Consider the following 24,477-nt stretch of genomic DNA (forward strand, 5'->3'; position numbering starts at 1 on the left):
CTCCTTGTGTATCCCCCTGGATGAACTTGGAGCAGGGCTCGTTTCTTGTTGGTTCCAAGCAGAGCAAATCCTTAACTCGTCACCAAACACATGGAATTACTCCATGAAAAGCAGCCAGAGGTTGAGGGATTACTCAGCCAGAGCCAAAGGCTTGGATTCTGATTATTGTGGTTCCAAATTTAATCCCGTTCTGTGGAATTTGTGTTGATTTCTCCCTGTTTTTTCCCAAATCCTCAAGGATTTTGCAAAGGGTGAAATGGAGGGAAGAGGACAACCAGGTGTGGTAAAAAAGAGAGCAAAAGCAGGAAAATTATACAAACCTGATTCTTATAAATGACAAATTTATTGTGTAGTAACAGTTTTTTCCAATTGCTTGGGGTGTCCTGAAGGACTCAGAGCCTGTGCCAAATTCCAACCCTCATCCCTTTTTTTTAAACTGTTCAGAAACTTCTCTAATTTAATAAAAACAGTTTAATTAGTTTAATTAAGCACCACAAGCACCTTCCTTTTGTGGATTCAATGAACCCATGATCCGATGGGAAATCAGAGGAGCCTGGAGGTCTCCTGGGGCAATCCTGGATATTCCTTCCCCTGGAAGGTGGGTGCAGCTCAGGGAAGTTCCTTCTAAACTGAGGAAATGGGAAGCATGAAGTGCTAATTTTCCAGAGGGAATGACAGTGGGCTTTCATGGCATCCTGGGATGGTTTGGGTTGGAAAGGACCTTAAAGACCATGGCCAGGGACACCTTCCTTAAATCCCCATCCAACACTGGCCTCAAACGCTTCCGGGGATGAAGAATTCAATTCCCCCTGACTTTTCCAAGGACAAATACTTTTTTTGCCTCCTCAAGCCTGTACCCCAGCCCCAGAATGAGCCTCTGGGTTTATCTTAGTTGGAAAAAGACCCGAAAATCCAAATGCTGGATTTGGGGTGGAAAGCTGAGGAACCTGGAGGTGTCCTAAATCCTCTTGCTGTCCCGATGGGGTTTGTCCCGCATTCCGAGGGTGACGCTGCCTTGTGGTCGGGCAGGCTGGAACCCGAGGATTCATTCCACCACGAATAAAAACGACGAGCAACACGAAACCGAGCATCTCCAGCAACTCCCTGCCGGGATGCTCCCGGTTTCCGCCGGATGCGGGAAAAGCGCCATTCCCAGCGTTTGGCCAGGGAGGCGACTCCGCGGGCGGGGGTGGGCGCGGGAGGCTCTGGCGAGGAGCTCTGGGGCTTCCTGTTTCCTTCCGCGGCTCGAGCAGAATTTGAAAGCAGCGGCTCCGTGAGCTGGACCAATGATCGGGGCACAGCGCGCCCGGGCCGCCCGCGCCCGTTACCGCGCCGGGCTGCGCCTCCGGCTCCTCCCGGGAACACCGGGAACACCGGGAACCACCGCCCACGGTAAGGCGCTGCTCCCTTCGGCTGCTGCCAGGAATTGCGGGGGAGGGGGGAAAAAAAAAATCCATGGAAACGCGGGCTGCTGCTCGGGGTGCGCGCTTTGCCTCGTCCCGGAGGCGGTGTGGAGCTGGGAGGGATTTAGGGATGCTCCGGGAGCCGCAGGGAGGGAGGCAGCGCTGCGGGGAGGGTGGATGTGGAGGTTCTCCCTGGTCCTGCACCCGGGTAATGCCATTCCCCATCCCTGGAAGCGTCGCAGGCCAGGTTGGACGGGGTTTGGAGCAACCTCGGCGAGGGGAAGGTGGCCCTGCCCATGGCAAGGGGTGGAACGGGATGGGCTGTGTGGAGCATTCCCACCCCAGTCATTCCCTGATAGCGTGACGATGGCACAGCTGGGAACGGGGGCCGGGCTCCGCTGGCGTCATGCCCACCCCCGCAGCGCTCAGTCACCTTTTTGGGGTGTTTTGTGCCGCCCTCTCCCGCTCGTGCTGTGCTCTCCTCTGGGATTTGGGCCGGGAAAGGTGGCAGCGAGTTCCCCTCCTGCCTCTCCCGCTCTCCACCTGCCATCCAGCGCATCCCAAACTGCGGCTCCCTGGGGTGCCTGTGTGTCCCGTGGGATGTCCCGGAGCTCTGCAGGGGCTCAGCAGCCCCGGGCTCCCTCCTTTTCCTGTTCTGGCTCGGCTTTCGCCCTCGGGATCATCCGGCGGCAGCACATTCCCTCTCCAGGGGGGAATTATCCTCATCCTCCTCCTGTAGTCCCGCTGGGCGGCCCCTGGGGTGTCCCGCGGTGGCTGCGGGCAGATCGCGGCTTCTCCATCCCATCCCATCCCATCCCATCCCATCCCATCCCATCCCATCCCATCCCATCCCATCCCATCCCATCCCATCCCATCCCATCCCAAGGATCGCGGTGCCGCCTGCGCTTCCCGGTGCATCATTCCCGGGAATGTCCCACGGCTGCCTGTTCCAGCCCGGCCCCATCGCCGCCCTCCCCACCGAGTTCCCTTTGGGGTTTTTGGCTGGGGCTCGCAACTTTTCGGCAACAGTGACCTCTGTCGGCATCGCCACCGGGCCCGCTGTCACCCGGCTGCATCCCACGCTTCCATGGCAATTCCCAGTCAGGCACAAACGGGACACGGCTGTTTGGGACCGATCCCGCCATTCCAGCTGCCGGGAATCCCACGGCAAAGCACGGCGCCGGGCGGCGGCTGAGAACCGGGCCCCGGTTACCGAAAGGTGTCCCCAGGACAACCCCAGAGCCGGGAACCCGAAAATCCCGGGTTTACTGGGCGGCCAAACCTCCGTGAGTCATGTCAGCCGCGCCGCTGCCGCCGGTGACTAATCCCGGGAGCGCTCGGTGCCCGGGGCTCGGCTCCAGCCCCGGCCCTGCCGCTCTTTGGCACCGCTCGATAACAACACAAAATCCAGGTGAGGATTTTTAAAAATCTCATCTCACAGGAGAGAAGGGATGAGTGGGGGCGGCCAGCTTGGTTTGGGCCTCACCTCGGCTCCTCCGTCCATCCTGTGCACTCTCAGAGAGGCTTTCCCTGCTGGGAAACGCTTCCCAGCGCCTCTGGAGCAGCCCCTTGGAGCAGGGATCAGCAGCTGCAGGTGGCGGCGAATTTTGGGAGGGCTGTGGGGCCGTGGCGGCGGCCGGGGAGTGACTCAGAGGCGCTCTGGGGCTCTGTGGTTTTGCTTTCATGGTTTTGCTGTGACTTAGCAACTTGTTTGTTCGCTCTGCGGGAAGGCAGGTGCCGGCATGCCCGGCAAAGCAGCCGGATCCCGTGGGATTCCAGCCATCCCGAGGGATCCTTCGGGGCGTTGCGCTGCCCAGGTGGATGTGGCTGAACCCCACAGGTGATGCAGGCAGTGGTGTGACATGATTCTTGGGGATCTGAGTCCTGCAGCAGCTCCATCCCACTGGGAATATCCAGCGGGAGCAGTCTCCACCCCTTTCTTTATAGAAGGAAAATGGGATTTTTGGCGATGATTCTGGCATTCCCTAAAGGTCACAGCCGCTCCAGGGGTTTCTGGAGAGTTGGATCTGGAAGCTGGGCTGGCAACTTGGCATTTCCCAGGGAGATGCTGATGACTGCCAGCACATTTTCCTGTTTTGTTGCAATATTGGGGGTGAAAATAAAGGTGGAAAGGGAGCAGGCTGAGTGTTTTCCCACCACAGTGGAAAATACTCCCAATCCTCATGTTCCTCCTTCCCATAGGATGCTCGTGGTGTGATTTCTTCCAGGAAGGGCATTTCCCACCAGCCTGTGCTGTGCTGGGAGGAGCTCCAGGGATGTCGGTGGGAAACATTGGACAAAGAGGAGCATCCATCTCCCAGTTTTTTAGGGAGTGTAGCCAGGCATTTGGTGCCACTGTAGCCAGTGTGGTGCTCTGACACCTCCAGAATTCCACAGTTCCTGGGTTCATTTGGAGGTTTGTGATCCCTGGAGTCTCAGCCAAGGGAGCTGGATGAGAAATGGGTGAAAGGCACAGATGAGGACAAAAAAAGGGATGGTTTTGGGTGGTTTTCCTCCTTCAGCTGAGCCAGGCCATCGCTCATCCCATGTCAGCTCCCTCAGGCTCTGCTGGGTTTTTTTCTGGTGCTGGAAGGGTTAAAGCCACCAGCAGATCCTGAAGACAGGGACTGAGGTTGGAATGCTCAGCTGGACCATGGCATGGCCATGGAGCACTCAGTGCCAAACCCTCTGCATCCGAGCTGCCTCTGTGGTGTCACAAATCCAAGTGTGATTAGCGTGGATTTGGAAAAGGCTCATTAAAGGTTCCCGGAGCTCCCCCTTCCCTCTGTCACCCCCGGGGCTCCCCCTCCCTGCTGTGTCACTGCTCCCAGGGCTGCTCGTGCCCCTGAGTCATCTCCAAACTCCAGCTGGATCCAGGAGCACGGCCCTGCCCTAAGCCGACCGTGGGGCGCGTTGTTTTCCCGAAATGGAACAGAAATGGGAAAACCCATGGAACAGAAGTGGGAAAAACCCAAAGTGGAGACAGCAGCAGGGTGACAGCCACCCCCGTGCTGCAGGAGAGAGGGAAGAGGTCCCTTAGCTGGGAGGGAAAGGGCTTGGAGTGGGGTGAGCATCTCCAGAGCTGTTCCCCGAGGATGGTTTCCATCCCTCACATGCAGCCAGAGCCTTTCCTTGGGAATTTACTGGGATGTCACAGCTTCTTTTATAGGGGAATGGGAGTAAAACATGGCTTTCCAGGCTGGAAGAATATCCAAGGTACCTGAGAGCTTAAGGATGCATTCCCTGGGTGACAGAGCCTCCCGCTCCCATTCTGGGATATCTCATTCCCTTCCCAAGCTCCTCAGCCAACAGTCCCCATGGATTTGGCTCCAGGCCCTGGGAAACGAGACCTTTCCCAGCAAAAGCTCTTTCTGATGAGAAAAAACTCCCTGATCCTTTCCCGATGGGGAAAGTGGGAGAGCCCCTGGGCCATGGGAAAATCTCCTTCCCCACATCCTGGCGGGACGGACGGAGCCTTATAAACCCTCGGCACATCCCGGGCTGGGAGCTGCAGCGAGGAGAGGCCAGGTAGGATGTGGGATGGATTTGGTCTGGTCTGGGATCCATGGAGGGATCCCATGGCAGGGCATCCACGGGAATTGGTGTGTGGGGAATTTGCTCCTGCGCCTGGGAAGCAGGGGGCTCTGAGCGGAGGGAAAGTGAGACTGAAATTAATGGAATTACAGTTTCCCTGGGTGATGGATTTTTATCTTGCTCTGCCTGGACAATTCCTGCAGCCCAGGGAAGGATGCTGGAGCAAAGGTTTCCACTCTCATCCCAACATCCCCTCTGTCATTCCCATTAATCCTCAAAATCTCCCACCCTGCAGCCCAAAGCCCACCGGCATAAACCTGGGAGCAAAAGGGCAGAAATCCCACTCTTCTCCTGCTTCCAGCATTCCCAGTGCTGCTTCCTCCGTAGGTGATTCCCTGCTTCTGGAACTGAAGAAGCAGAAGAGGTTTTTGAAGCAGCATAAACTAAAAAAACCCTTTTTTCCTTATTTTTCCCCAGGGAAACAGCAGAAGCATGGCTGTCCCGCTGGGATTAAGACTGGAAAGGCGGATCTTGTCACCTTCCCAATTATTTAATGGTGGGAAACAACTTCAGTCAGCACTTTGGGATTTTTCCACCCATTCCCATGAAAACATACCCACTCCTGGATGTTCCCTCTCCCCATCTCAGACGCTCTGGAGGATGTGGGGAAGGAGCCGTGGATCCGGTGAGTGCCTCATGGGATGGATAAATATCTCCGTGGGATGGATAAATATCTCTGTGGGAGGGATAAATATCTCCATGGGATGGATAAATGTCTCCATGGGAAGGGCAGGCAATGGCTTCAGGATGAGTTTCGTGGGGTGCAGGCTGCCGAGCTGAGGGGACCAGCCTGGCAATCCCGGGCGCCTGATCCGTGTCCCGCTGCCGGCGCGAGGCTGTGGGTGCCACCAGCACTCCCAGCAGCACCAGCTCGGCTCCTGGGCTGGAAACTGGAGTTTGGGGAGCTGAGCAGTTCCTGGAACTGCAGCCCCACGTCATGGGGGGCTGGGTAATTTGGTGGCAGAGGAGGAAGGGAAAACCCCACGGAGCAGCGCCCGGAGCTCCGGCCAAAAATGAGTCAGCAGTGACTGGGTGGCTGCTGGGGCTGGTTTTACTGGGGCTGCTGGGGCTCTTCTGTGGGTGCTGCTGGTTCTGGCTGTACTGGGCTTGCTGGTGCTGGTTCTGGTTGTACTGGGTTTGTTGGATCTGGCTGTACTGGGTTTGCTGGTTCTGGTTGTACTGGTTCTGCTGGTTCTGGCTGTACTGGGTTTTCTGGTGCTGGTTGTGCTGGTTCTGGCTGCACAGCTGGTACTGGTGGTGCTGGTGTTGATACTGGGATTCCTGGTGCTGCCTTGTTTGGCTGCAGCCTCTCCCAGCTGCTCCTCTCCCTCTCCCTGTGCCCACTCCCAGGGCTGTTGGGCAGCTGCTCTTTTCCCCTGCTGGGAATTCCCAGGAATCCCATACAGGGATTTGTCCATCCCAGCACCCAGGCCAGCCCGGGTCCCTCTGGAGCACATTCCTGTGGTGGTGTGATTCCAAGGGCACCCAGGCTGTGTTTTAGGGATTTGGGGCTTTCCAGATGTTTGGGATTTGTTTTCTTTTGGAAATATTTGCCAAATGTTTGGGACCAAATCCTGGAACGAAGGTGCCCTTCCCAGGCTCTCTGAGTTCTTGCACATTTTTCCATGGCATTAAAATCAGGGAGGGGAATTTAAGGCAGGAAAGGCAATTAAAATCCAGCAGGGCAATTAATTAAAATCCAGCAGCTCCCAACATTCCCCTGCTTTTTATATTAAAATAAATCCTCTATTTGTATATTCATATAAAAATTAAATTTATGTAAATACATTCCTATTTATATGTAAATGTATTTTTCTATATTTATATATTGCATTCAAAGACATTTATTTCTGTTCAAATAAAATTATTAAATATATTCTCACATGTAGACTGTTTGTATGTTTATTGAATAATATGGTGATTAATACATAAAAATATTTGTTTATTAAATAAAGTTGAAAAATATAAAAATATATTTACTAAATTAAATTTGATTACATAGTGTGATAGAATACATAGAATGGATGTAATGTAACAAATATAATGAAAATAATATAATATCATTCATATAATAGTAATGATGTCCTTAATGGTATAAATTAAGCCAAGTGGGGGGTTAATTAAAAAAAAGGTGAAAAAATGATTATTTTTATAATGGGAAAGGATTGGGGATAAATGGAAGCATTGGGAGTAAATGCAAGGATTGGGAATAAATGGAAGCACCCACAGATTTAATGGCTACTGCTGAGAGAATCATGGCAGGTGGGTTTCTTGGTATTGAATGTTCCAGAATAATTCCTAAAGGCAATTCCCAGTCTCTGGAAAAGGCCTGTCTGATTTTCCAGCTGGGTTTCTTGATATTGAATTTTTCAGCTTAAATCTCAGAGGCAAATTCCCAACCCCTGGGGAAACCCTGTACGATTTTCCGTGTGGGACATTTTTAAACCAACTGTTACCATTTTCCTGGGATGAAACCCATTCCCCCTCAAGCATCCACTGAAAAATTATGATGGAGCAAAATCAAATCAGCCACAAATTCCCTTTCTCCCCCCAGTTTTTCCATTCAGCTGCCCAAGGGATGCTCAGGGAGCAGTGTTGGCAGGAGGGCAGCCCAGAAGTGCTGGAAATTTGACTGATAGAATATCCCGAGTTGAAATGGACACACAGGGATTATCCAAGTCCAATTTCTGGTGCTGAACTTCCCAAAAATCTGGTGGTGAATGGAGTGGGAAAAGCCTGGGGATTTTGGGGACTCGCAGTGTTCCACTCTCCCCGCACGAGTCAGAGCAAACGGATTCGTCTCGGTTTTCCTTCTCTGCAAATATTCCCAGTCAGTTTGACCCCGGCAGAGGGAAGTGGATGAGCCAAACCCCAAATTGATCCCCTGTCCCCTCCTTTTGCCACCTTGGGCTCAGGTTTGAGATCAGTGACGTGGGGAAGGAGGGGGGGCGCGGGGGAGCGTTTGACTCGAGACGAAAATAGCGACGTGGAAATTCAGCCCAGCTCAGGGTTTGAAATGAAATCGTTTGAAATGAAAGATTTCGTGCCCCGCTGAGGCTGTCCCAGCCCCGCTCCGTCCTCTGCTCGCTGTGTGGATGGCTCGGGACAGGGAGCAGCATCCCAGGAGGGTTTTGAGGGTGCTTTTGGTCATCGCTTCTCGGCACTAAATAGAGGAAGAATAAGTTTCAAACGAAGCGTGTTTTGTTTTGTCACAGGAAGTGGAGAGAGCTTTGGGAGAGCCCTGAGACACTGACTCGAAATTCTGTATTTTTAAGCCTTTTCCCGGCCCAGCCGATGGCGTGGCTCGGTGTGCTGGAATCCGAGGGGGATTTCCGTGGGGGGAGCGGGGCGCTGGGACCCCCTCCGCCCCATTTCCCCTCAGGGACGAGCTCCGGGGCTGCAGGGCTCTGTGGGCTGGAGGCAGCCCTTCCCGGGGGAGCAGCCGGCCGCTGTTCCCTGCCCGGGGGAGCCCGAAATTGTGCGCGGCGAGCCCCGCGGGCCGGGCTGCGGGCGCCGCCGCCGCTCCGCGATTCCGTTGCCGCCGCTCCCCGGGCGCCGCCGGGCTCGGGCGCCGCCGACAGCCGCAGCCTCGGGAAAAGGAGCCGGGCTTCACCATGCCTCAGTCCTCCCCCGGCCGGGCGGCCCGAGCCGGGCCGCCTCTTGGGCTGAGAAACCCCGAAATTGGTTAACTCCGCGGCGGGAGGGCAGCGCGTCCGGGCGATTCCCGGGAGAGCCGCGGATGCTGCGGCATCGCCCAGCCCGGCCCGGCGGGGCCGCAGCTCCCGCCCTCCCGGGCGGCTGGACCCCCAAAACCCCCTCGGTTTAACCCCTCTGCTCCTCCCGAGCCGCCGCCGCCGCCGGCCGGGATCGCTGCCGCGCCGAGCGTGCCGTGCCCCGCGGTGACGCTGCTTGAATTTCAGCCAGATCGCCGAATTCCCGCTTGCTCCTGCGGTATTAATTTGCTTTTTTGGTTTCGCTATTAATGTTGAAGGGCTGCGAGGTCGGCGGCGTTGGCTTTCGGTGGTAATTCACAGCCCCACTGATTTAATCGACGCTCTGCTGCCAGCACCGGGGCTCAGCCGGGGTGTTTGGGGGTGTTTGGGGGTGTTTGGGATGGGGTGGTGCCCACTGGTGGGGAAAATGCTGGGAAATGCTGTTTGGGATCAGGAAAAATCCAGCGGGTCACGCAGGGCTGAGTTTGGGTTCTCCTGCGAGGGGGAGATGGAATTAATTCCAATTAAACCGAGGGGGTGGGCAGGGGCTGCTGCGGTGTCAGCCAGCACTGCCCCGGGGCTCGTCCCCGCCTCGGGGACACAGATTTGGGCAAAGGCTGGTTTTGGGGTTAAATCTGCCCTTTTTCTCGTTGTGCTGTGGTTCTGCTGTGCCTGTCCTCGCCACTGTACCCTCGTGAAAGGTTGCAAGCAGTTTTGGGAACACGTTGTCTGCCTGAAACATGTCAGAATCGGCCACAAATTGCAGATGAGACTGATAACAAAAGCCAACAACAGAAAATAGGTAGAAAAACAACACGGTGGAGGCTGAGAGACCACTGAAGGGCTTTTTTGTGTGTTTTTTTAACCAGCTCTCTCACGATGGAAGTGAAAACACATGAAAAGAGAAATGTCTTTTGTTCTCCCACTCGAGTTGAGATGCTTCAGCACCAAACCAGGGTTGAACCCCGTGGCTGGAGCTGCTGCCCAGCCCAGGGACTCACAAATCAGCATTTTGGCACCGGTGAGGGTGGTTGGATGTGTTTTGGGGGAGTTTTATGGTGTATTTTTAACCTTCAAAAATGTGCCCTGCAGCACATGGGTAACTCAGCTCATTTTCTCGACCCAGCCTGCTCTACCTGAACGTCTCTGCTCGAATAAATCAGGCTCCAGCTCAGAAATTAGGATGAGGTTTTTGTTTTCGTTCTACTTATTTCGTCTTTGTTTTTATAAATAAATACAAATCACTCAAACTGAAACTCGATGGCTTTGGTGATAATCAAAGAGCAGCCCTGGGGAAATTTTTCTTCATTACCATGTTCTTTCACAGCCCACACTCGGGGTTTCGGGAGGAAAACTTCTTAACCTTTGCAGCAGCAGCACCCGACACTTTTTGAAGTCCCGGCACGCTCAGAGTCGGGGCTCACATCGCGGAGCTGCCTTGCCATCACCTTTATTTCAGGGCCATGTGGAGAGCAGAAATTATCTCAGCCCCCAGCCCTTTCCTCCCCTCAGTTCACCCCTTTTTCCTCCTTCAAAAAACATATTAAAAATAAACCCCAAGGAAATGTTGGACTCCCCCCTTGCAGGGCTTGGGTTTTGTTGTTGTTTTTTCGGTTCTGTGGGGCAGCTCTGTTCTCTACCACCTTTGTACAGCATGTTTTAGTATTTGCAGCTCACTTCCTGTATGAGGTTACCTTGTTTATCATAAAACCCCTATTTTTAAACCCATTTCTGCCAATAAGTCATTTGAATGGTAATAGCAGGCGCGTGTGACTGTCCCCTCTGCCCCTGGCTGACAGGGGGACTCTGGAGGCTCCAGGAGGGACAGGCATTGGAACGTGGGCTGAGGGCATCCCGTGGCTCTTCCCTCAAATCCCAGGGGGATTATTTGTGTGAAAACCACCAGGATTTCTGAAAATCCTGACTTTTTCAGCGTGGGGTCACACGTGGTGCGAGGATGTGGACAGGCAGAGCTGCAGCGCTCACCATCCCTGCCATCCTTAGGGAATGGCCACCGTGCCGTCTTCCAACTTGATTTTCATTAATTACCAGCCAGGAGGACTGTGGGATTGTCAAACCACGGTTGGCTCGGCCCACTCTGCCCATAATTGCAGGGAGAGGAGGTGTGGGTTAATGAAGGGCCCGCGGGGCCGGGAAGCACCGGCTACCTGTGTGTCCTCCTGGGAGAAGGGATGGAGGAGCCTGTCACAAAGCCAGCCAGGAGAAATCCATCAAATCCAGGGAAGAGCAGGCCCTGTATCCCCACAAGGGCTGTGTGGAGCCCCCAGGGCTGCACAGGACCAGCTTTTGTTGGAACAGCAGTGTCTCCATCAGGGGTAACCTCATTGTCTGCCTTTCCTTGGGTTGCAGGATTTAATTTTTCAAAATTCCACAGAAAACAGGTTTGGGATGTCCAGGAAGGGTGGCAGGAAGGTCCCCTTGGGTCCAGCCATCCCTGAGCTTGTCTTACACCCCATAAAAACCCTGCTAGAGCACCTTTAACATCCCTTTACTGCTTTTGGATATCCAGCACTTCCCATCTCTGTCTGCGCCGGCTGTGACCCCAGGAGAGGTCAAGCATCCAAGGAGCTGCCAGAAAGGCAGAAAAGCCGCTGGAAAGAGTGAGCTTTGTTGCAATATGAAAATCAAATGCAAAGCTTGGGGGGTATTTTTAGCTGGTTTAGGCTGCACAGGTGTTTGAAAGGTCAGTGGCGAGTCATTGGAAAAAAAATAAATCTATTTATTTCTGTGTGTGGGGAGAGCCTGGTGTCACTCCCGTGGCTCTGGATGACTGGAATCTCATCCTCAGCTTGGGTTGCTCGGCATTCCTGAGGCCAGCAGGAGTGTGGGAGTGCAGGAATGTCCCAGATTTGTGTGTCCCCAACAGCATGAGCACATGGCAGCCACGAGTGTCCAGCTCTGAGGGACACAGGGAGCTGTGGCTTTTCCCATTAATAAAATCTGGGAGTTTGCTCCTTATCAAGGAATAAAGGCCATTTGTCATCCTTAAAACAATTGCGTGGGGGTTTTTATGAGCTCCTAGAATTTAAGAGCATGGAAAGGGCCTGGCTGGTGATGTGGCTTTGGTGGGCCTGGGCCATGGCCACCGTGGGCTGAATTTGCTGGACCGGTGACCACTCTGGGCTTGGCCGTGGCCACCAGGCCACGACCACCTTGTCTTGGCCTGGAACACCTTGGCCTTGGCCAACCTAAACCGTGACCACCCTGGATTTGGCCATGTCCAGCGTGGGCTGTGGCCAGCCTGAGCCAAGCTGGGCTGGGAACACCCCCAAGGTGGCCGTGAATCCTTTGGAGTTGCCATGGCCAGGCTGGGCTGGGAACACCCCCAAGGTGGCCACGAGTCCCTTGGAGCTGGCCATGGCCAGGCTGGGCTGGGAACACCCCCAAGGTGGCCACGAGTCCCTTGGAGTTGGCCATGGCCAAGCTGGCCCTGGCACGTGCCAAGGGCAGGTCCTGGAGAGGGCGGCGCTTCCCCTCCCGTTGTGTCACCGCGGTCACCGGGCTCAGGCAGGGCACCAGCAGGGTCGTGTCCCAGGTGTGACAACTCACCTGGACACATCCCAAATTCCAACAGGACCGCAGAGGCACCGGGAGAGCAGAGGCAGCAGCTGCCACAGGCTCGGCTGGGCAATTAAACCTTTTTTTTGTGAGCTGAAGAAGCCCCCAAAATAGCACCTGAAACCAATAAACTTCCCTTTCAGGAACTTCTGTAATTTGAAACACACTCAAGAACAAAACAAAAAAAAAAAAAAAAAAAAAAATCCAGAATTTTTTTAGGTTGTTTATCAAGTAGGACTTAGTGGGGTTGTTTTTAAATTCCTTCTCGTGGTGTCTGCTGAGGAATAAGTGGAGGGATAGGAAGGGCCAGAGGGACAAATGGGATGGAGGGTCCAGGCAGAAGGAAGGTGGGATGGAAATTTTTAGGAGCAGATTTTAAACTGCAAAATAAAAACTGCCATGTGAAATAATAAAAGGGAAAAAATAGCGATGTTCCACAACAAAAAATAATGTTAACAAATGCATTAAATAATAAAATAAAAATAAAACAAGACACAAAGCATAAAATAACCCCCTAAATTTCTTCAATGCCAGTGGAAACCAGCAGGGGACAAGAAGTCCATGCAAGGTGCCCATCAGCTGGGCTTAAGCTTTCCTCACAGAAATGTGAGGAAAGGCAAAAAAATTCCAAGGAATCCGCAGATAACTCCCAGCTGGAGCAGCTTTTGGGGTTGGGAATGCTCAAGGCAGCACCTGACAAAGCAAATTCTTACAAGAGCTGCATTTTGGGTGGCCTGAAGCATCTTGGAGCTCCAGGACACCAAAATGGAGAGGGAAACACCAAAAGGGTGAGAGGAACACCAGGTCTGGAGGGAGAATGGGTGAAAAATGGGGAAAACTGGTGATAAAGCAACAAATATCCTCTTCCCGGGAGAACCTCAATCCCCACAAAGAACCAGCACTCAGGACAAATAGTTGAAAGTTTTTATTCATATAAAACTCATATTAAGAACATAAAAGATTCTTAAAAACAAAACCAAAAAACAACCCCCAAAAAACAAGGCTCTTGCAATTATTTACAGCAGTATTGCACAAGTAAAGTGGCAATTACCCTGTCCAAAATTCATCAGTGCAAAACACAAGGAAGGCAGGGAAATTGCAGTCAAAAATGCTACATTAGCTGGGTCCTGCGACATGATTTAGTGATTCACGAGATCCCGTGGGATGGCTGCTCCAGGAAAACCTGGCTGGGGCAATCCCTGGGGGTGGAGGAACCAAATTCCAAATTCCCACTGAATTTCACTAATGCTGAAGTCTTTGATGTGCCTAAATCACTCCTGGGAAGCAGGGACTTAGGCACTTGGAGAAAAATAAGATTAAAATCTTGTTATCCACACCACGATGGCTTTGGAAGGGGATCCAACACTTCTGGCAGGGAGGAAACCGAATCTTCACAGGAACTTAAATAAGCAGGAAATAAATATACAACATTTCTACAAGTTACAGCATTAAACAGTAGAGTGCATTAATTACACAGGGGAAAAAAAAGAAAAAAAAAAAAAAGGACCTACAGTATTTACCAATTCCACTCTAAAAAAGTATAGGAAAAAAACAGGATTTTAAAAAATTTTTTTTAGGTTTTTTTTTTTTAAGTATTTCTAAGCTGTACAAAAGTTACAGGAGAGAAAGGAGAGGGAGTACATTGCACACAGATATTTGGCTCAGATGATGAAAATAATATGGTACTCTACTCTAATAAATATCTGAGTATTTACAGTTTGGTGCAAAAGAGGAAAAGCAAGAACAGGATCAATCTGGTTTCCAAGGAAAACTCTTCATCCTTTTGGTGCAACACAGAGCACAGGCTACACTTAAACACGACCCAGAGCAGGCAGCCAACATGGCTGAAAAGAGCATAAATCCCTATTTTATATCATTCTTCTGTTCTGAGGATTTTTTTGGGGGCTTTTTCTCACTAAACCTCACAACACCACAGGAATCCTATTTTTTGAGGGTTCCTTTTCCTATGATTTTTGGCTGGGAACTCCTCCTGTGGAGAAGGCCCTGGGAGACTTTGCCAATATTTTGAATTGAATTTTTTTCCTTAAAACGAATCTGGTTTTTTGTCTCCATGGGAGGACAGGGTAAAGTGCTCTTTGGTGATTCTTTGGTGTACTCCAAGGGACACATTCTGGGATGCCAAAGGTTGGGAGATCCCAAAGCACCATTTCATCCACCAGCAACGATGGAATTCAACTGGGAGAGAAAAAAAAAAACTCTCACTGGGTCTCCCCCCCTCTGCTGCCAAGTTTTATCCATTTAATTTTCTTTTTACCAGTGGAATTCCATGGAAAATCCCTGGTGGCAGCCTACAGTAGGGCTGGCTGGGGCAGCACAGCCACGGTGAGCCAAAGCCAGAGGTAAATCCCAAGGGATGAGGAGCAGGATCTGCCCTGGCCAAGCTCCCTCGTTATTTGAACCGCTCGCTCTCCACCAGTGCAAAGGTTCCCCCCAAGGGCTCCAAAATGCCCTTCCCAAAACACTCCCTGCTCCTGCAACCGCTGCTCACCTTGCACTTCCAAGGGAAAAAAGGGAATAAAATTGGCAATTGAGGTTAAAACTGCCTCTGTGGTCCCCCAGGAGCAGGAGGGGAGGCCCCGCTCCGACCCGCCAGGCACAGCCGTGCAGAGAGGTCCCACTGGGGTCTGTCCATCATTAATTAACACTAATTATCATCCATGGCACTCAGCAGCTTCTCCCTGTGTGGGAAGAACCGCTCCAAGGGGGGCTTGGGATGGGGTTTTCCTTCTTTTCTTTTCCTATGGTGCTGGTGAGACTGGAAACAACCCCGTAGCTTTTGGGGAGCACCTGCACCAGCCTGAGGGAAGGGGGATGTTTGTGCATAGATATGGGATGGCTGGAGCAGCCAATCCCCCAAAAACATCTGCTGGGAGGCAGCGGGAACACCCACGGATCCATGGCTCCAGAGGGAAGGGGAAAAGCCCTGGGACACAGAGCACCTGGGAATTCTCTCTCTGGGAGGACACAGAGCAGTCAGATCCCCTTGGAATGTCCTGGATAGATCCATGGCGGGCTGGCATCCTTCCATCTTCATCTGGGTGCTCATCCCCATCCAAACACGGAGAGGATCCCAGGAAAACACGATCTTGGAAACCTCTTTTGACAGCCACGACTCACAACAGGTCCTGCTGCCGTCGCCTCCGGCTGCGGTGTCCCGGGAGCTGCTCCCTGCCTCCGGAACGTTTATTGCTGGATTACTCAGTCCCCCACATCTGCTAGCAGACACTACAGAAGCGTTTGCACATGTTTTATAGAAAGAATTTCTTTAAAAAAAGGCAACCTGGTGGCTTGGGGTTTGGTTGGTTGGTTGTGATGGTTTGGACCCTGGAGTTCGACAGCAAAGTCTTGAAATTCAGAGTGGATCAAAAAAAAATAGAGATATCAAAACCCAAAAAATAATAAAAAAAATCAGTCAGCAGGAAATAGGCTGATTTGCATTATGCAAATGAAGTTGGATTTGGGGTAGCATTAGGTATTTACAGGTAAAAGAAGTGCTGATTAAATCCCTCAGCCCTTTTTCCAGCCTTTTTGGGGGCAAACGCCCTGGAGGCAAAGGGAGAGGGGAGGAATCCGAGCCTCTGCAAGGCAAACTCTGAGGGCTCTGCCCACCGGCTGGCTCAGGCTTCCCTCATTCCTGCCATGGGGCTCATGCCACAGAATTCCAGGAACGATGACAAAACATGATTCCACATTTTCGCTGAGACTCTTTTGAGAAAAAAAAAGGCAAAAAAATGAATAAAAAGAGTGGAGAGAAACACCGAGTAAACACCACTCTGCCATAAAACGCCGCGGTCGGAATGGGATGTCCACCCTCATCCTGCCACGTGTCCTGGGGGAGAGGCAGGGTGGGAGCCCCACATCCATCCATGAGTCCGTCCTTCCCGGCCTTTCCCAGAGAGGAGTTCAGTCCTGGTGGCCTGGGATGCGCCGGGCGCTCACTGGAGCCTCCAGATGAGGCGGACGATGTAACGCAGCAGGCGCAAGATCACGACCTGGGGGTTTCCCACCTGGTGATCCAAGAAACCCTGGAAGAGAGGGAGAGGAAAAAAAAAAAAAAAAACAAAAAAAAGAGAAAAACCAAACGAAGCGGTGACTTTCATTCCCAGCATGAAGCCCCCCCATGCCATATAAACACCTGGAAAATATTCCAGAGGCACAAAGCATTTAACATTTTGCAGCCAGCAGAGCTTGGGGCTCATGACAGCAGTCAAGGGATGCCCCCTCTTCCAGGAAAAGCCTGGGACCCATGAGCCTTGTTGGGAAAAGGAGTGGCTGGATGACGAATTGCCCAATTTCCCGGTGTCTGCTCCGAGAAACGGTCCCGGGGGGAGGCCACACCCCTGGGGAACGTGACGGGGAACGCGCCGGGACCGCGCCGGGACCCGTCCGACAGCCCCGACCTGCCCGGCGAGTGCGGCTCTGGCACTGCTGCAGTTCCCCATTTCTCACCTCAGGCTGAAAGGGCAAACCTCAGAGCCAGGCTGGGCCGGCGGGCACGAGCCCTTCCACCCTGCCCTCCGAGCCCAGACAGCTCTGGAGCAGCCAGAACGCTTCCAGAAGGAAAAGGGACCTTTCCGCAAAGTGCCTCCGGGATGATAATTAAACCGTGGCTTAAATGCTCTGAAACCTCCCCAGTTTTGGGCGCAGGGAGTGAGAATTTTTCACATGCTGACTGCACCAGGTACAAAGTGTTTTTAGGGTCACGCATGACGTCCCCTGCTCGTGTCACCTGAGAGGCAGGACGTGTTCTCTGCGTTCCACTCCTCGCCCCGGGCCAGCCCTGGGCTGGAATTGCAGCCACGGCACTGGGAACAACCTCGTGCAAACCTGGGGGATGCTCCCTGCACCTCACCCTGCTGCTGCCTGGAAAACACCCCCACTCCCATCAAATTCACCCCCTTATCCACCACAGGGCTGTAGGGAGCAGCATGATGTGCCCAGAGATTTCCAGCACCAAAGGAGCCAGGATAACTTTGGAAAGACTTTACTCCTCCTCACAAAGTGCTCCAAATTTAAGGCACTGCTCTGGGAGGCAGGGAGGAGATGAGCAGTCCAGCACTGAACAGGCTCTCCAGGGAATGGTCAAAGCCCCAAGGCTGCCAGAGCTCAAGGAATAAGTGGACATGGGGTGGGATTGCTGGAGCTGTGCAGGTCAAGGAGTTTGGATTATCCTTGTGGGTCCCTTCCAGCTCAGGATATTCCATGGCGCTCTGCATTTCTTCCAGATCCTCTGGATCTGCCTGCTGCTACCAGGTACCTCCAGTTTTTGGGACAGCCTGATCCCTCCCTTTCATTGAAAAGATGCCCCTTCATCCCAAAAAGCAGCTACTTTGCATCACAAAGGATCAGCCTGGGTAGGGGAGGTCTGAAGATGCGCATTTTGGATTTTGGATTCTGGATTGGGGTATCAGCTTATCACCATTTTGTTGCAGGTCAGGAATGCCAGGACATTTGGGAAGAGTAGAGCAGGTGGAGGTGATGTGGAAAAAGCAGGATCATAGCAGCCTGACCTCTGTTTTGTGGGAAAGCCAACCCTGGGAGCAGCAAGGAAGTGCTGCAGGAGCTATTTGGGAGCCAAAGAGGATGGATAAGGATCCAGCAGCCAGCATTCCATCACCAACACTGCTCCTGGCCCCTCTTCCCACAGCCAAACCCGAGTGGATGGAGCAGAATCCACAAGCAGGGACATGCTGAGTTGGGAACACTCAGCAGCTCATCCTGGCGAGCCCATCTTGCTTCACCCCCTGGGCTGGGCTGCCTTGGGATTGGGATTCTCTGCAGCATTACTGCATTGACTCGGGTTGCAACACCCCAAGGTGAGCAAGTTCATGGGCTTATAAAAACTCTTTCAAAACAGTCTTTGCAAGAGAAGTAAGTTTGAGGAGCAAATCTCTTCTTTGCAGCAGTTGGGATTTGGGAGCTGGGCTGGGAATCCCACTGAAAGCTTCCCTAAAAGTGAAGGTGCTGGGCAGTGCATCCCCCAAAACCCCCAAACTTTCCCTGCTTTTTTCTTTTTAAAAGTTTTCTCATCACCATCAGGTCCAGGCCCAACCCAACACCTCTACCCCAAAACCCTTGTGCAAACCTGGTGCCCTAAGGCTTCCAGCCCTGATTTCAAGGTTATTTTAAATTTATTTAAAGGTTATTTTTCATTGATTTGAGGCCGCCGCCGCTGCTGATTTGCCTGGTCCAGGCCACCCCCCGCCCGCGCAGCCTTTTCTCATCTGAGTGAGCAAAACGCTCACCGCAGAGAGAGTTTCCAGAAATGATTCAGCCTTTCCCTTTGAGAGAAATGGAAGGTGAAGAGGGGAAAGTTACCCTGCGTGGACAATAGGAGGCATTGAACTCGTCCCCGATGCGCCGCAGCTCTTGCGCGATCCAGATTTCCGGCTGCACCTCTTCGGCTGGAGAGTGGGATTGCCACCGGGAAGCTGCGTGGGATGGAACAGGAGAGTTGGAAACCCAGGAAGAAGAACAAATTGTACAGAATTTACTACATAAAACTCTCTAGTAAGCCATCAACTCCTGCCATCTTATTCCTATTTTTTATTACTATTGTATTTTAACTCTTGAATCCCAGGGGCGCATGTGGGGACTCGCTGTGTACAATGAACAGGTTTTTATTCCTTTATTATTATTACTACTATTAGGCTTTTATTTATTTATTGTAGGCTGTCCTTGGGAGCATCTCCAAGCTTTGGTCCCTCTTAAACAGGGATAAGTGCCAAGATGCCACACTCCAATTTCCTTCCCTTGCCAAACCTCCTCTTCTCCCTTTTTCTCCTTCAGCAGCAACTCCTTCCCTAACCTTAAAAACCCTCTGCCTGGATGTTTTCATCCAATTTTCACATTTCTTCCCCAAATCATCCCCAAGTGCCCAACAAGGAAAACCAATGGGTTTGTCATAGGGAGGAGAAAGCCACAGTTGGATTAATGTGTGGAGAAACCACACTTCCAGCAAATCCAAGTGCTGGCTTGAAAGAGAAAAGAAAGAGTTAATGTGTTTATTATACTGCAGGATACATAATTATTTAGGTCTCCATCTTAAAAAGTTATTAAACAAGCGATAAATCCTCCAAATAGCCAGGGGGAAAAAAAAGAAACAGGACCATGTGTGATACCAGCACCGCCTCATTCCCCTTCCTTAAAGTTCAGGATCCAAGCAGGAACTGCAGCCTTAGGGAATATTAAAAAAAAAAAAAAACAACAAAAAAACCAAACCAAAACAAAAAACTAAAAAAGCATAAATAAAACAACCCCATACAACCAAAAACCCAAAAAGTACCGCACAAAACAAAGCAGTGTTTTGGCACAACAGCTTCAGAGGAATCACAAGGGAATGGGAATAGCTTCCAATCTTCCAAACATTCAAAGGATTAGTAGGGCAGTTAGAAAAAAAAAAAAAAAAAAAGAAATTAAATAAAAGCCTGGCTCCAACCTGATTGGAAAATGCCTCTGCGAGCCAAGGCAGCGCTGCTTGGCCGGAGGATGTGTTTTGTTTTCACGCTGTAGTAGCAGCGCCCGTCTCCTCCCGCCGCTGAATGAACCACGCGCGGCGCTCGCGATCCCCCCGCAGCCAAACGGGATCGGCCGGGGCGGAGCCGCCTTCCCAAATCCCGCCGCCCGGGCGAACACAAACACGCGGCCAGCCGCGGCAGGAAGAGCCGAGCAGCGCCGGGCACGGGAGGAGAACCACGCCAGGGAGCCGCGCTGCTCCCGCTCCATCCTTTCCCCCCTGCTCCAGCCTTTCCCCCCCGGCTCCAGCCTTTCCCCCCCGGCTCCAGCCTTCCCTCCCGCCCCGGCACCGCGCCCACGGCGCTCCCCCGCCGCGGAGGCTCGGGCTGGGCTCGGTGGCTGAGAGCGAAATCGCGCTGAGGTTTTCAGAAAGGACTTTCTGCGGCGCTGCCGAGCGAAAGGGGCCAGTCATAACTGGTCCCCGAAGCAGTCACGGGCGCTTTCGGGGGCGGGGGGACACAGTCATAGCGCGAGCCAGCGAGGGTGACACGGCTGGCCCCGGCACGGCGACAGCGCGGGGGCACCGGCACCGCCGGGAGGCCACGCCCGGCTCCCGCCCGTGGGATGCTCCGGCATGGAACTGGTGCGGTTCCCTCTCGGAAGGGCAAAGAGGCCAAGCCCAAATTGCAACGTCAGCCCCTGGGTTAGGTATCCAACCCCACCCCCCCCCGCGAAGGAAATCTTGGAGAGCTGGGAGAAGACAGCAGCGATTCCAAAACAAGAGCATCAGGATATCAGCAGCAGATTCCCAGCTCAAAGTTTTCCCCTTAAATCTAAGTATCTGCATGTGGAGAAGCTCCTCTGAGAGCAACAGGTTTATACTGCTTCTCTCCTCATGGGAATACACACTGGGATCAAACCAGCACTGGGAAAACCCACATCCAGAGCACCTGCTCCAGCCACATTCCCAAAATCCACATGCAAACAAACACGTGCCTTCAGACCGAAAATCCAATGGAAGGAAGGGGAGACACGAAATACTATGCACAAAGTCACCCAGTGCCTCCAGACAGAGTGAGTTTGTCTTGGGTGACTTACACTCCCAGCTGGGAATTCCCCATCCCTGCCAACCTCCTTCCCCAAAAGCAGGATCAAGCCTCTTCCTCTGCCACAACCAAATCAAGTCACCCTTGCTCCTCTCCTTCCCATCCCCAAAAGCATTGTCCTGGATATGCCAGGCTGCCACTGCAACCCTTGTACCCTTCCATCCCAGAGCATCCCCTTGCTGTTTTTGTCCAATTTCCCAAAAGAAACAGCTCTGGAAGCAGTTGGACATGTCCCCTAAACGGTCAGAAAGGCAGCACAGCCCAAGCATCACTTCCCAAAACCTCCACAGCAACAGCTCCTCCTTACACAACCCAGGGCATTCCCAAGGGCTGCCTCCACCTCTATTTGCCCCTCATCAAAACCTTTGGGGAAGGTTTTGCAAGATTTAGAGAGGGACTTTTGAGGCACAGCATGAGCCTGCCGTGCTGGAGCAGCCTTGGAGCAGTTCCCCACTGCCCATGGGAGAGGCCGGGAGCATCCGTCGCTTTTGCTCGCAGGAAATGCCTGTTTATTGTAATAAAAATAATAATAATTATCATTATTGCTTATGCTTCCGAGAGAAACTCTCCACCTTGCAGCCTCTGCTCACAACAGATAAAATCAGTGGGTAAAAGCACAACAGAAATATCTCCTTTGCTTCCTTCCCCAGGGACTGACCCACTTCCATGTGGAAAACTTCACGGCACGCATCCAGCTGGACACTGCCAGGGCACAGGGATTGAGGAGGAGGTGTGCAGGGCAAAGCCAGGGATATTTCCCAAGGAGAGCTGCATGGGAAGTCACAGCCTGGGAGCTGCAGGCCTGGATGGGGATAAAACAGCTCTGTAGCTCCATGTTCCCAGCTTAATCCGTTCAGGAGTATCCAGGAGTCCCAGTTAAACAGTACTGAGGATTTTCCATTTGCTTATAGTTGTTTAGGATGATGCCCCTAGCAACACTCACAGAGCAAAGGCTCCAATAAAACAGCTGATGAGAGCACAGGAATTTGGGGGGGGGGGGGGGAAATCAGGGAAAACATCAATTTCTCCCCAGATAAAAGAAACCGAAGCCTTGGCTCTCCCGGCAAGGAATTCCGGGAGCATCCCTGCCTGGCCGTGCCAGGGCGAGGTTGTGAAACACGAATTAAGCTGTAATTACTGCAACAGTGTCACAAAATCTTTCCTAAGGGCACGTTACAGCCAGGCCTCCGCAGCCAGCGCCAGGAGGAAGCAAAAACACCACCAGCCAAAAAAGATGGTGTTTAGATGCCAGAAAGCTTGGAGCTGGTGTTTGTTATCCCCCGTGCCCTGGTGGAAGCTGAAAGGTGGGAGTTCAAAGGTTTCCTCCGATTAGAGGGAATTCATCAGGAGAGGGGAATGCTGGACATTCACGCAGCTCCCGCGGGCAGCTTTTCCCTGCTGGAGAGGCTTCACCTGGCAAAGCCACTGGTAAACACGCCCCCGCCCGCCTCCGGGCCGCTTCCCAGCGGGATTTTGGGATGCATGACCCCAGCACCTCTGCCGCTGATCGATGAGAGAGCCGGCAGCGACGCCACGAGCCAGGAGCCACTTGTTTGGCAAAACAGCCTGGGACGAGCGAGCCCGGAGTAGGAAACTGGACTCAACAACTCTGTCCCCTCCTCCCCTGGCAGCAACTGACCGAGCCCGGAAAAGAATAAACATCATAGTAATAAAAACCCCGGCGCTGGACGCGCGGGAGTTCCCCGGCGCTGTGTTTGCCCGCGGGCCCGGCCAGCTTCCACAGATCCCAGAGCGCCGGGAGAGCCTCCCGAAACCCGCGGGGTGGGATGCGGAGGTGCTGCTGCAGGTGCCTGGCATGGCTACCTGTGTTTTCCAACGTTCCAAGGGAATCCCCTCGAGGCAAAGAGCAGGACCCCTCATGCACCCCTCAACACCCCGCTGGCACTGTGCGCTCGCAGCTTCACACACCCCTCCTGTGCATCCACACCTGTGCACAAACCCCGGCCCTTCACACGCCCACGAGAGAGAATCCGTGTTTTCCGCCGTTCTGAGGAAAGCCAAGCCAGGTGAGGAGGGGAGGGCGAGGAAAGCCAAGCCAAGGTGAAGGGTCGGAAAAGCGCTCCTGCACTTTCGACCTGCCCCTGAACTGCGCATTCACCCTCTCACATCTCCCCCGGCACTTCACCCTCACACCTTCACACGCCCCCACAGGAACCGGGTTCTGAGGAAAGCCACGCCAGGTGAGGAGGGGGAGCGAGGGAAGCCACGCCAGGTGAGGAGGGGGAGCGAGGGCAGCCGAGCCCGGCGGGGAGGGAAGGAGGAGAAGGAGGATGGGGAGCCGCGCCCCAGAGCTTACCCATGGCGCTGAGGCAGTGGCTGAGCGCCTGGCAGGGCGGGCTGGGGGTCTGCGTGGCCTTGTCGCAGCCCAGGGGCGCGGGGCTGCGCTCGGCTTCGAACGAGAAGTACCCGCTGGAGGAGCGCGGCAGCAGCGGCGACCTCCGCACGAAGATGAAGAGCGGCGAGCGGGTGGCGAAGGGGCCGGGGCTGGCGGGCGGGCCCCGCGCCGCGGCGGCCGCGGACACCGCGCCGGCCCCGGGCAGGGCGGCGGGAGCGCCGGGGCGCAGCTGCGCGCCCGGGCCCGGCCCCTCCGCCGCCGGCAGCCGCCCGCCCTCGCCGTCGCGTCGCGCCTTCACCTCGGGGGGCTGCTTGGCCATCGGGGCTGCCTGCGGGGAGCGGAGCGCGGTGAGCGGCCGAGCGCGCCCAGGCCGGCCCGGCCCCCGCCCGCCCGCCCCATTGTTCTGCCGAGCGCGCCCCCGCCCCGGCCCGGGCCCCCGCCCCGCGCCCCCGGCCCCGCTCACGGTGCTGCCGCCGCTGGAGCGGCCCCGGCCGCGGCTGCGCTCGGGTGTGCGCGGGAGCGGCCCCGGCCCCGCTCCGCCCCGTGTTTACAGCCCCAGCACCGCCCCGGCCTCCCCCGGCCCGGCGCCGCCCCGGCCTCGGCACCGCCCCGCGCCCGCCCCGGCCCCGGCTCCCGCCCGCGGGGAGAGCCCGGGCTCGGGAACAGCCTTACACACGCTGAGGGACGTGGGCCGGGCTGATAAACACAGCCCGGGGCACGGCACAGCCTTGCACACGTGCACTGCCAGCCTTACACACACACAGACAGCTCCCACAAACACACACCGACACACAGAGCCCCCACAAACACACACACACACAGCCCTCACACACACACACACACACACACACAGCCCTCACAAACACACACACACACATCCCCCACAAACACACACACACAGCCCTCACACACACACAGAGCCCTCACAAACACACACACACACAGCCCTCACAAACACACATACATCCCCCACAAACACACACACACACAGCCCCCACAAACACACACACACACAGAGCCCTCACAAACACACACACACACACACAGCCCCCATAAACACACACACACACCCCCACAGCCCTCACAAACACACACAGCCCCCACAAACACACACACAAACACAGCCCAGAGCGCTGCTTTCTGGTACCTTCACCCTTCCCACCTGCGCCAGGCACTCACACCTCGCACACACAACGCACACCCCCCTACACGCACCCCCCGTGTGCTGTGGGTGCTCCCCTTGCCTGCAC

The 24,477-nt window shown here is 54.0% G+C and overlaps 1 protein-coding gene and 1 long non-coding RNA gene across 6 annotated transcripts; one reads left to right on the forward strand and one right to left on the reverse strand.

Annotated features, from left to right (window-relative positions):
- Positions 1-1,150: 1,150 nt before the first annotated feature.
- On the forward strand, positions 1,151-23,160 carry LOC135297705 (uncharacterized). 4 transcript variants are annotated; one of them, XR_010359622.1, is made up of 4 exons: positions 1,151-1,392; positions 5,415-5,622; positions 17,743-18,820; positions 21,522-23,160. It is a non-coding gene; the product is annotated as an uncharacterized LOC135297705 (long non-coding RNA). The 4 variants fall into 4 exon arrangements; XR_010359623.1 differs by lacking the exon at positions 21,522-23,160 and having other exon boundaries at positions 17,743-18,126; positions 18,452-19,530; XR_010359620.1 differs by lacking the exon at positions 21,522-23,160 and having other exon boundaries at positions 17,743-19,530.
- BCL2L11 (BCL2 like 11) lies at positions 13,200-24,034 on the reverse strand. Of its 2 annotated transcripts, XM_064415495.1 has the most exons (4): positions 23,691-24,034; positions 23,189-23,555; positions 18,629-18,741; positions 13,200-16,335 (listed from the first exon to the last, which is right to left on the reverse strand). In XM_064415495.1, exons 2-4 carry the CDS (start codon positions 23,544-23,546, stop codon positions 16,246-16,248), a joined length of 561 nt encoding a protein of 186 aa, XP_064271565.1. In that variant the 5' UTR covers positions 23,547-23,555; positions 23,691-24,034; the 3' UTR covers positions 13,200-16,245. The 2 variants fall into 2 exon arrangements, with proteins under 2 accessions (XP_064271565.1, XP_064271566.1); XM_064415496.1 differs by lacking the exon at positions 23,691-24,034 and having other exon boundaries at positions 23,189-23,607.
- Positions 24,035-24,477: the final 443 nt, after the last annotated feature.

This window comes from Passer domesticus, chromosome 3 (assembly GCF_036417665.1).
Source record: "Passer domesticus isolate bPasDom1 chromosome 3, bPasDom1.hap1, whole genome shotgun sequence".
NCBI lineage: Eukaryota > Metazoa > Chordata > Aves > Passeriformes > Passeridae > Passer > Passer domesticus.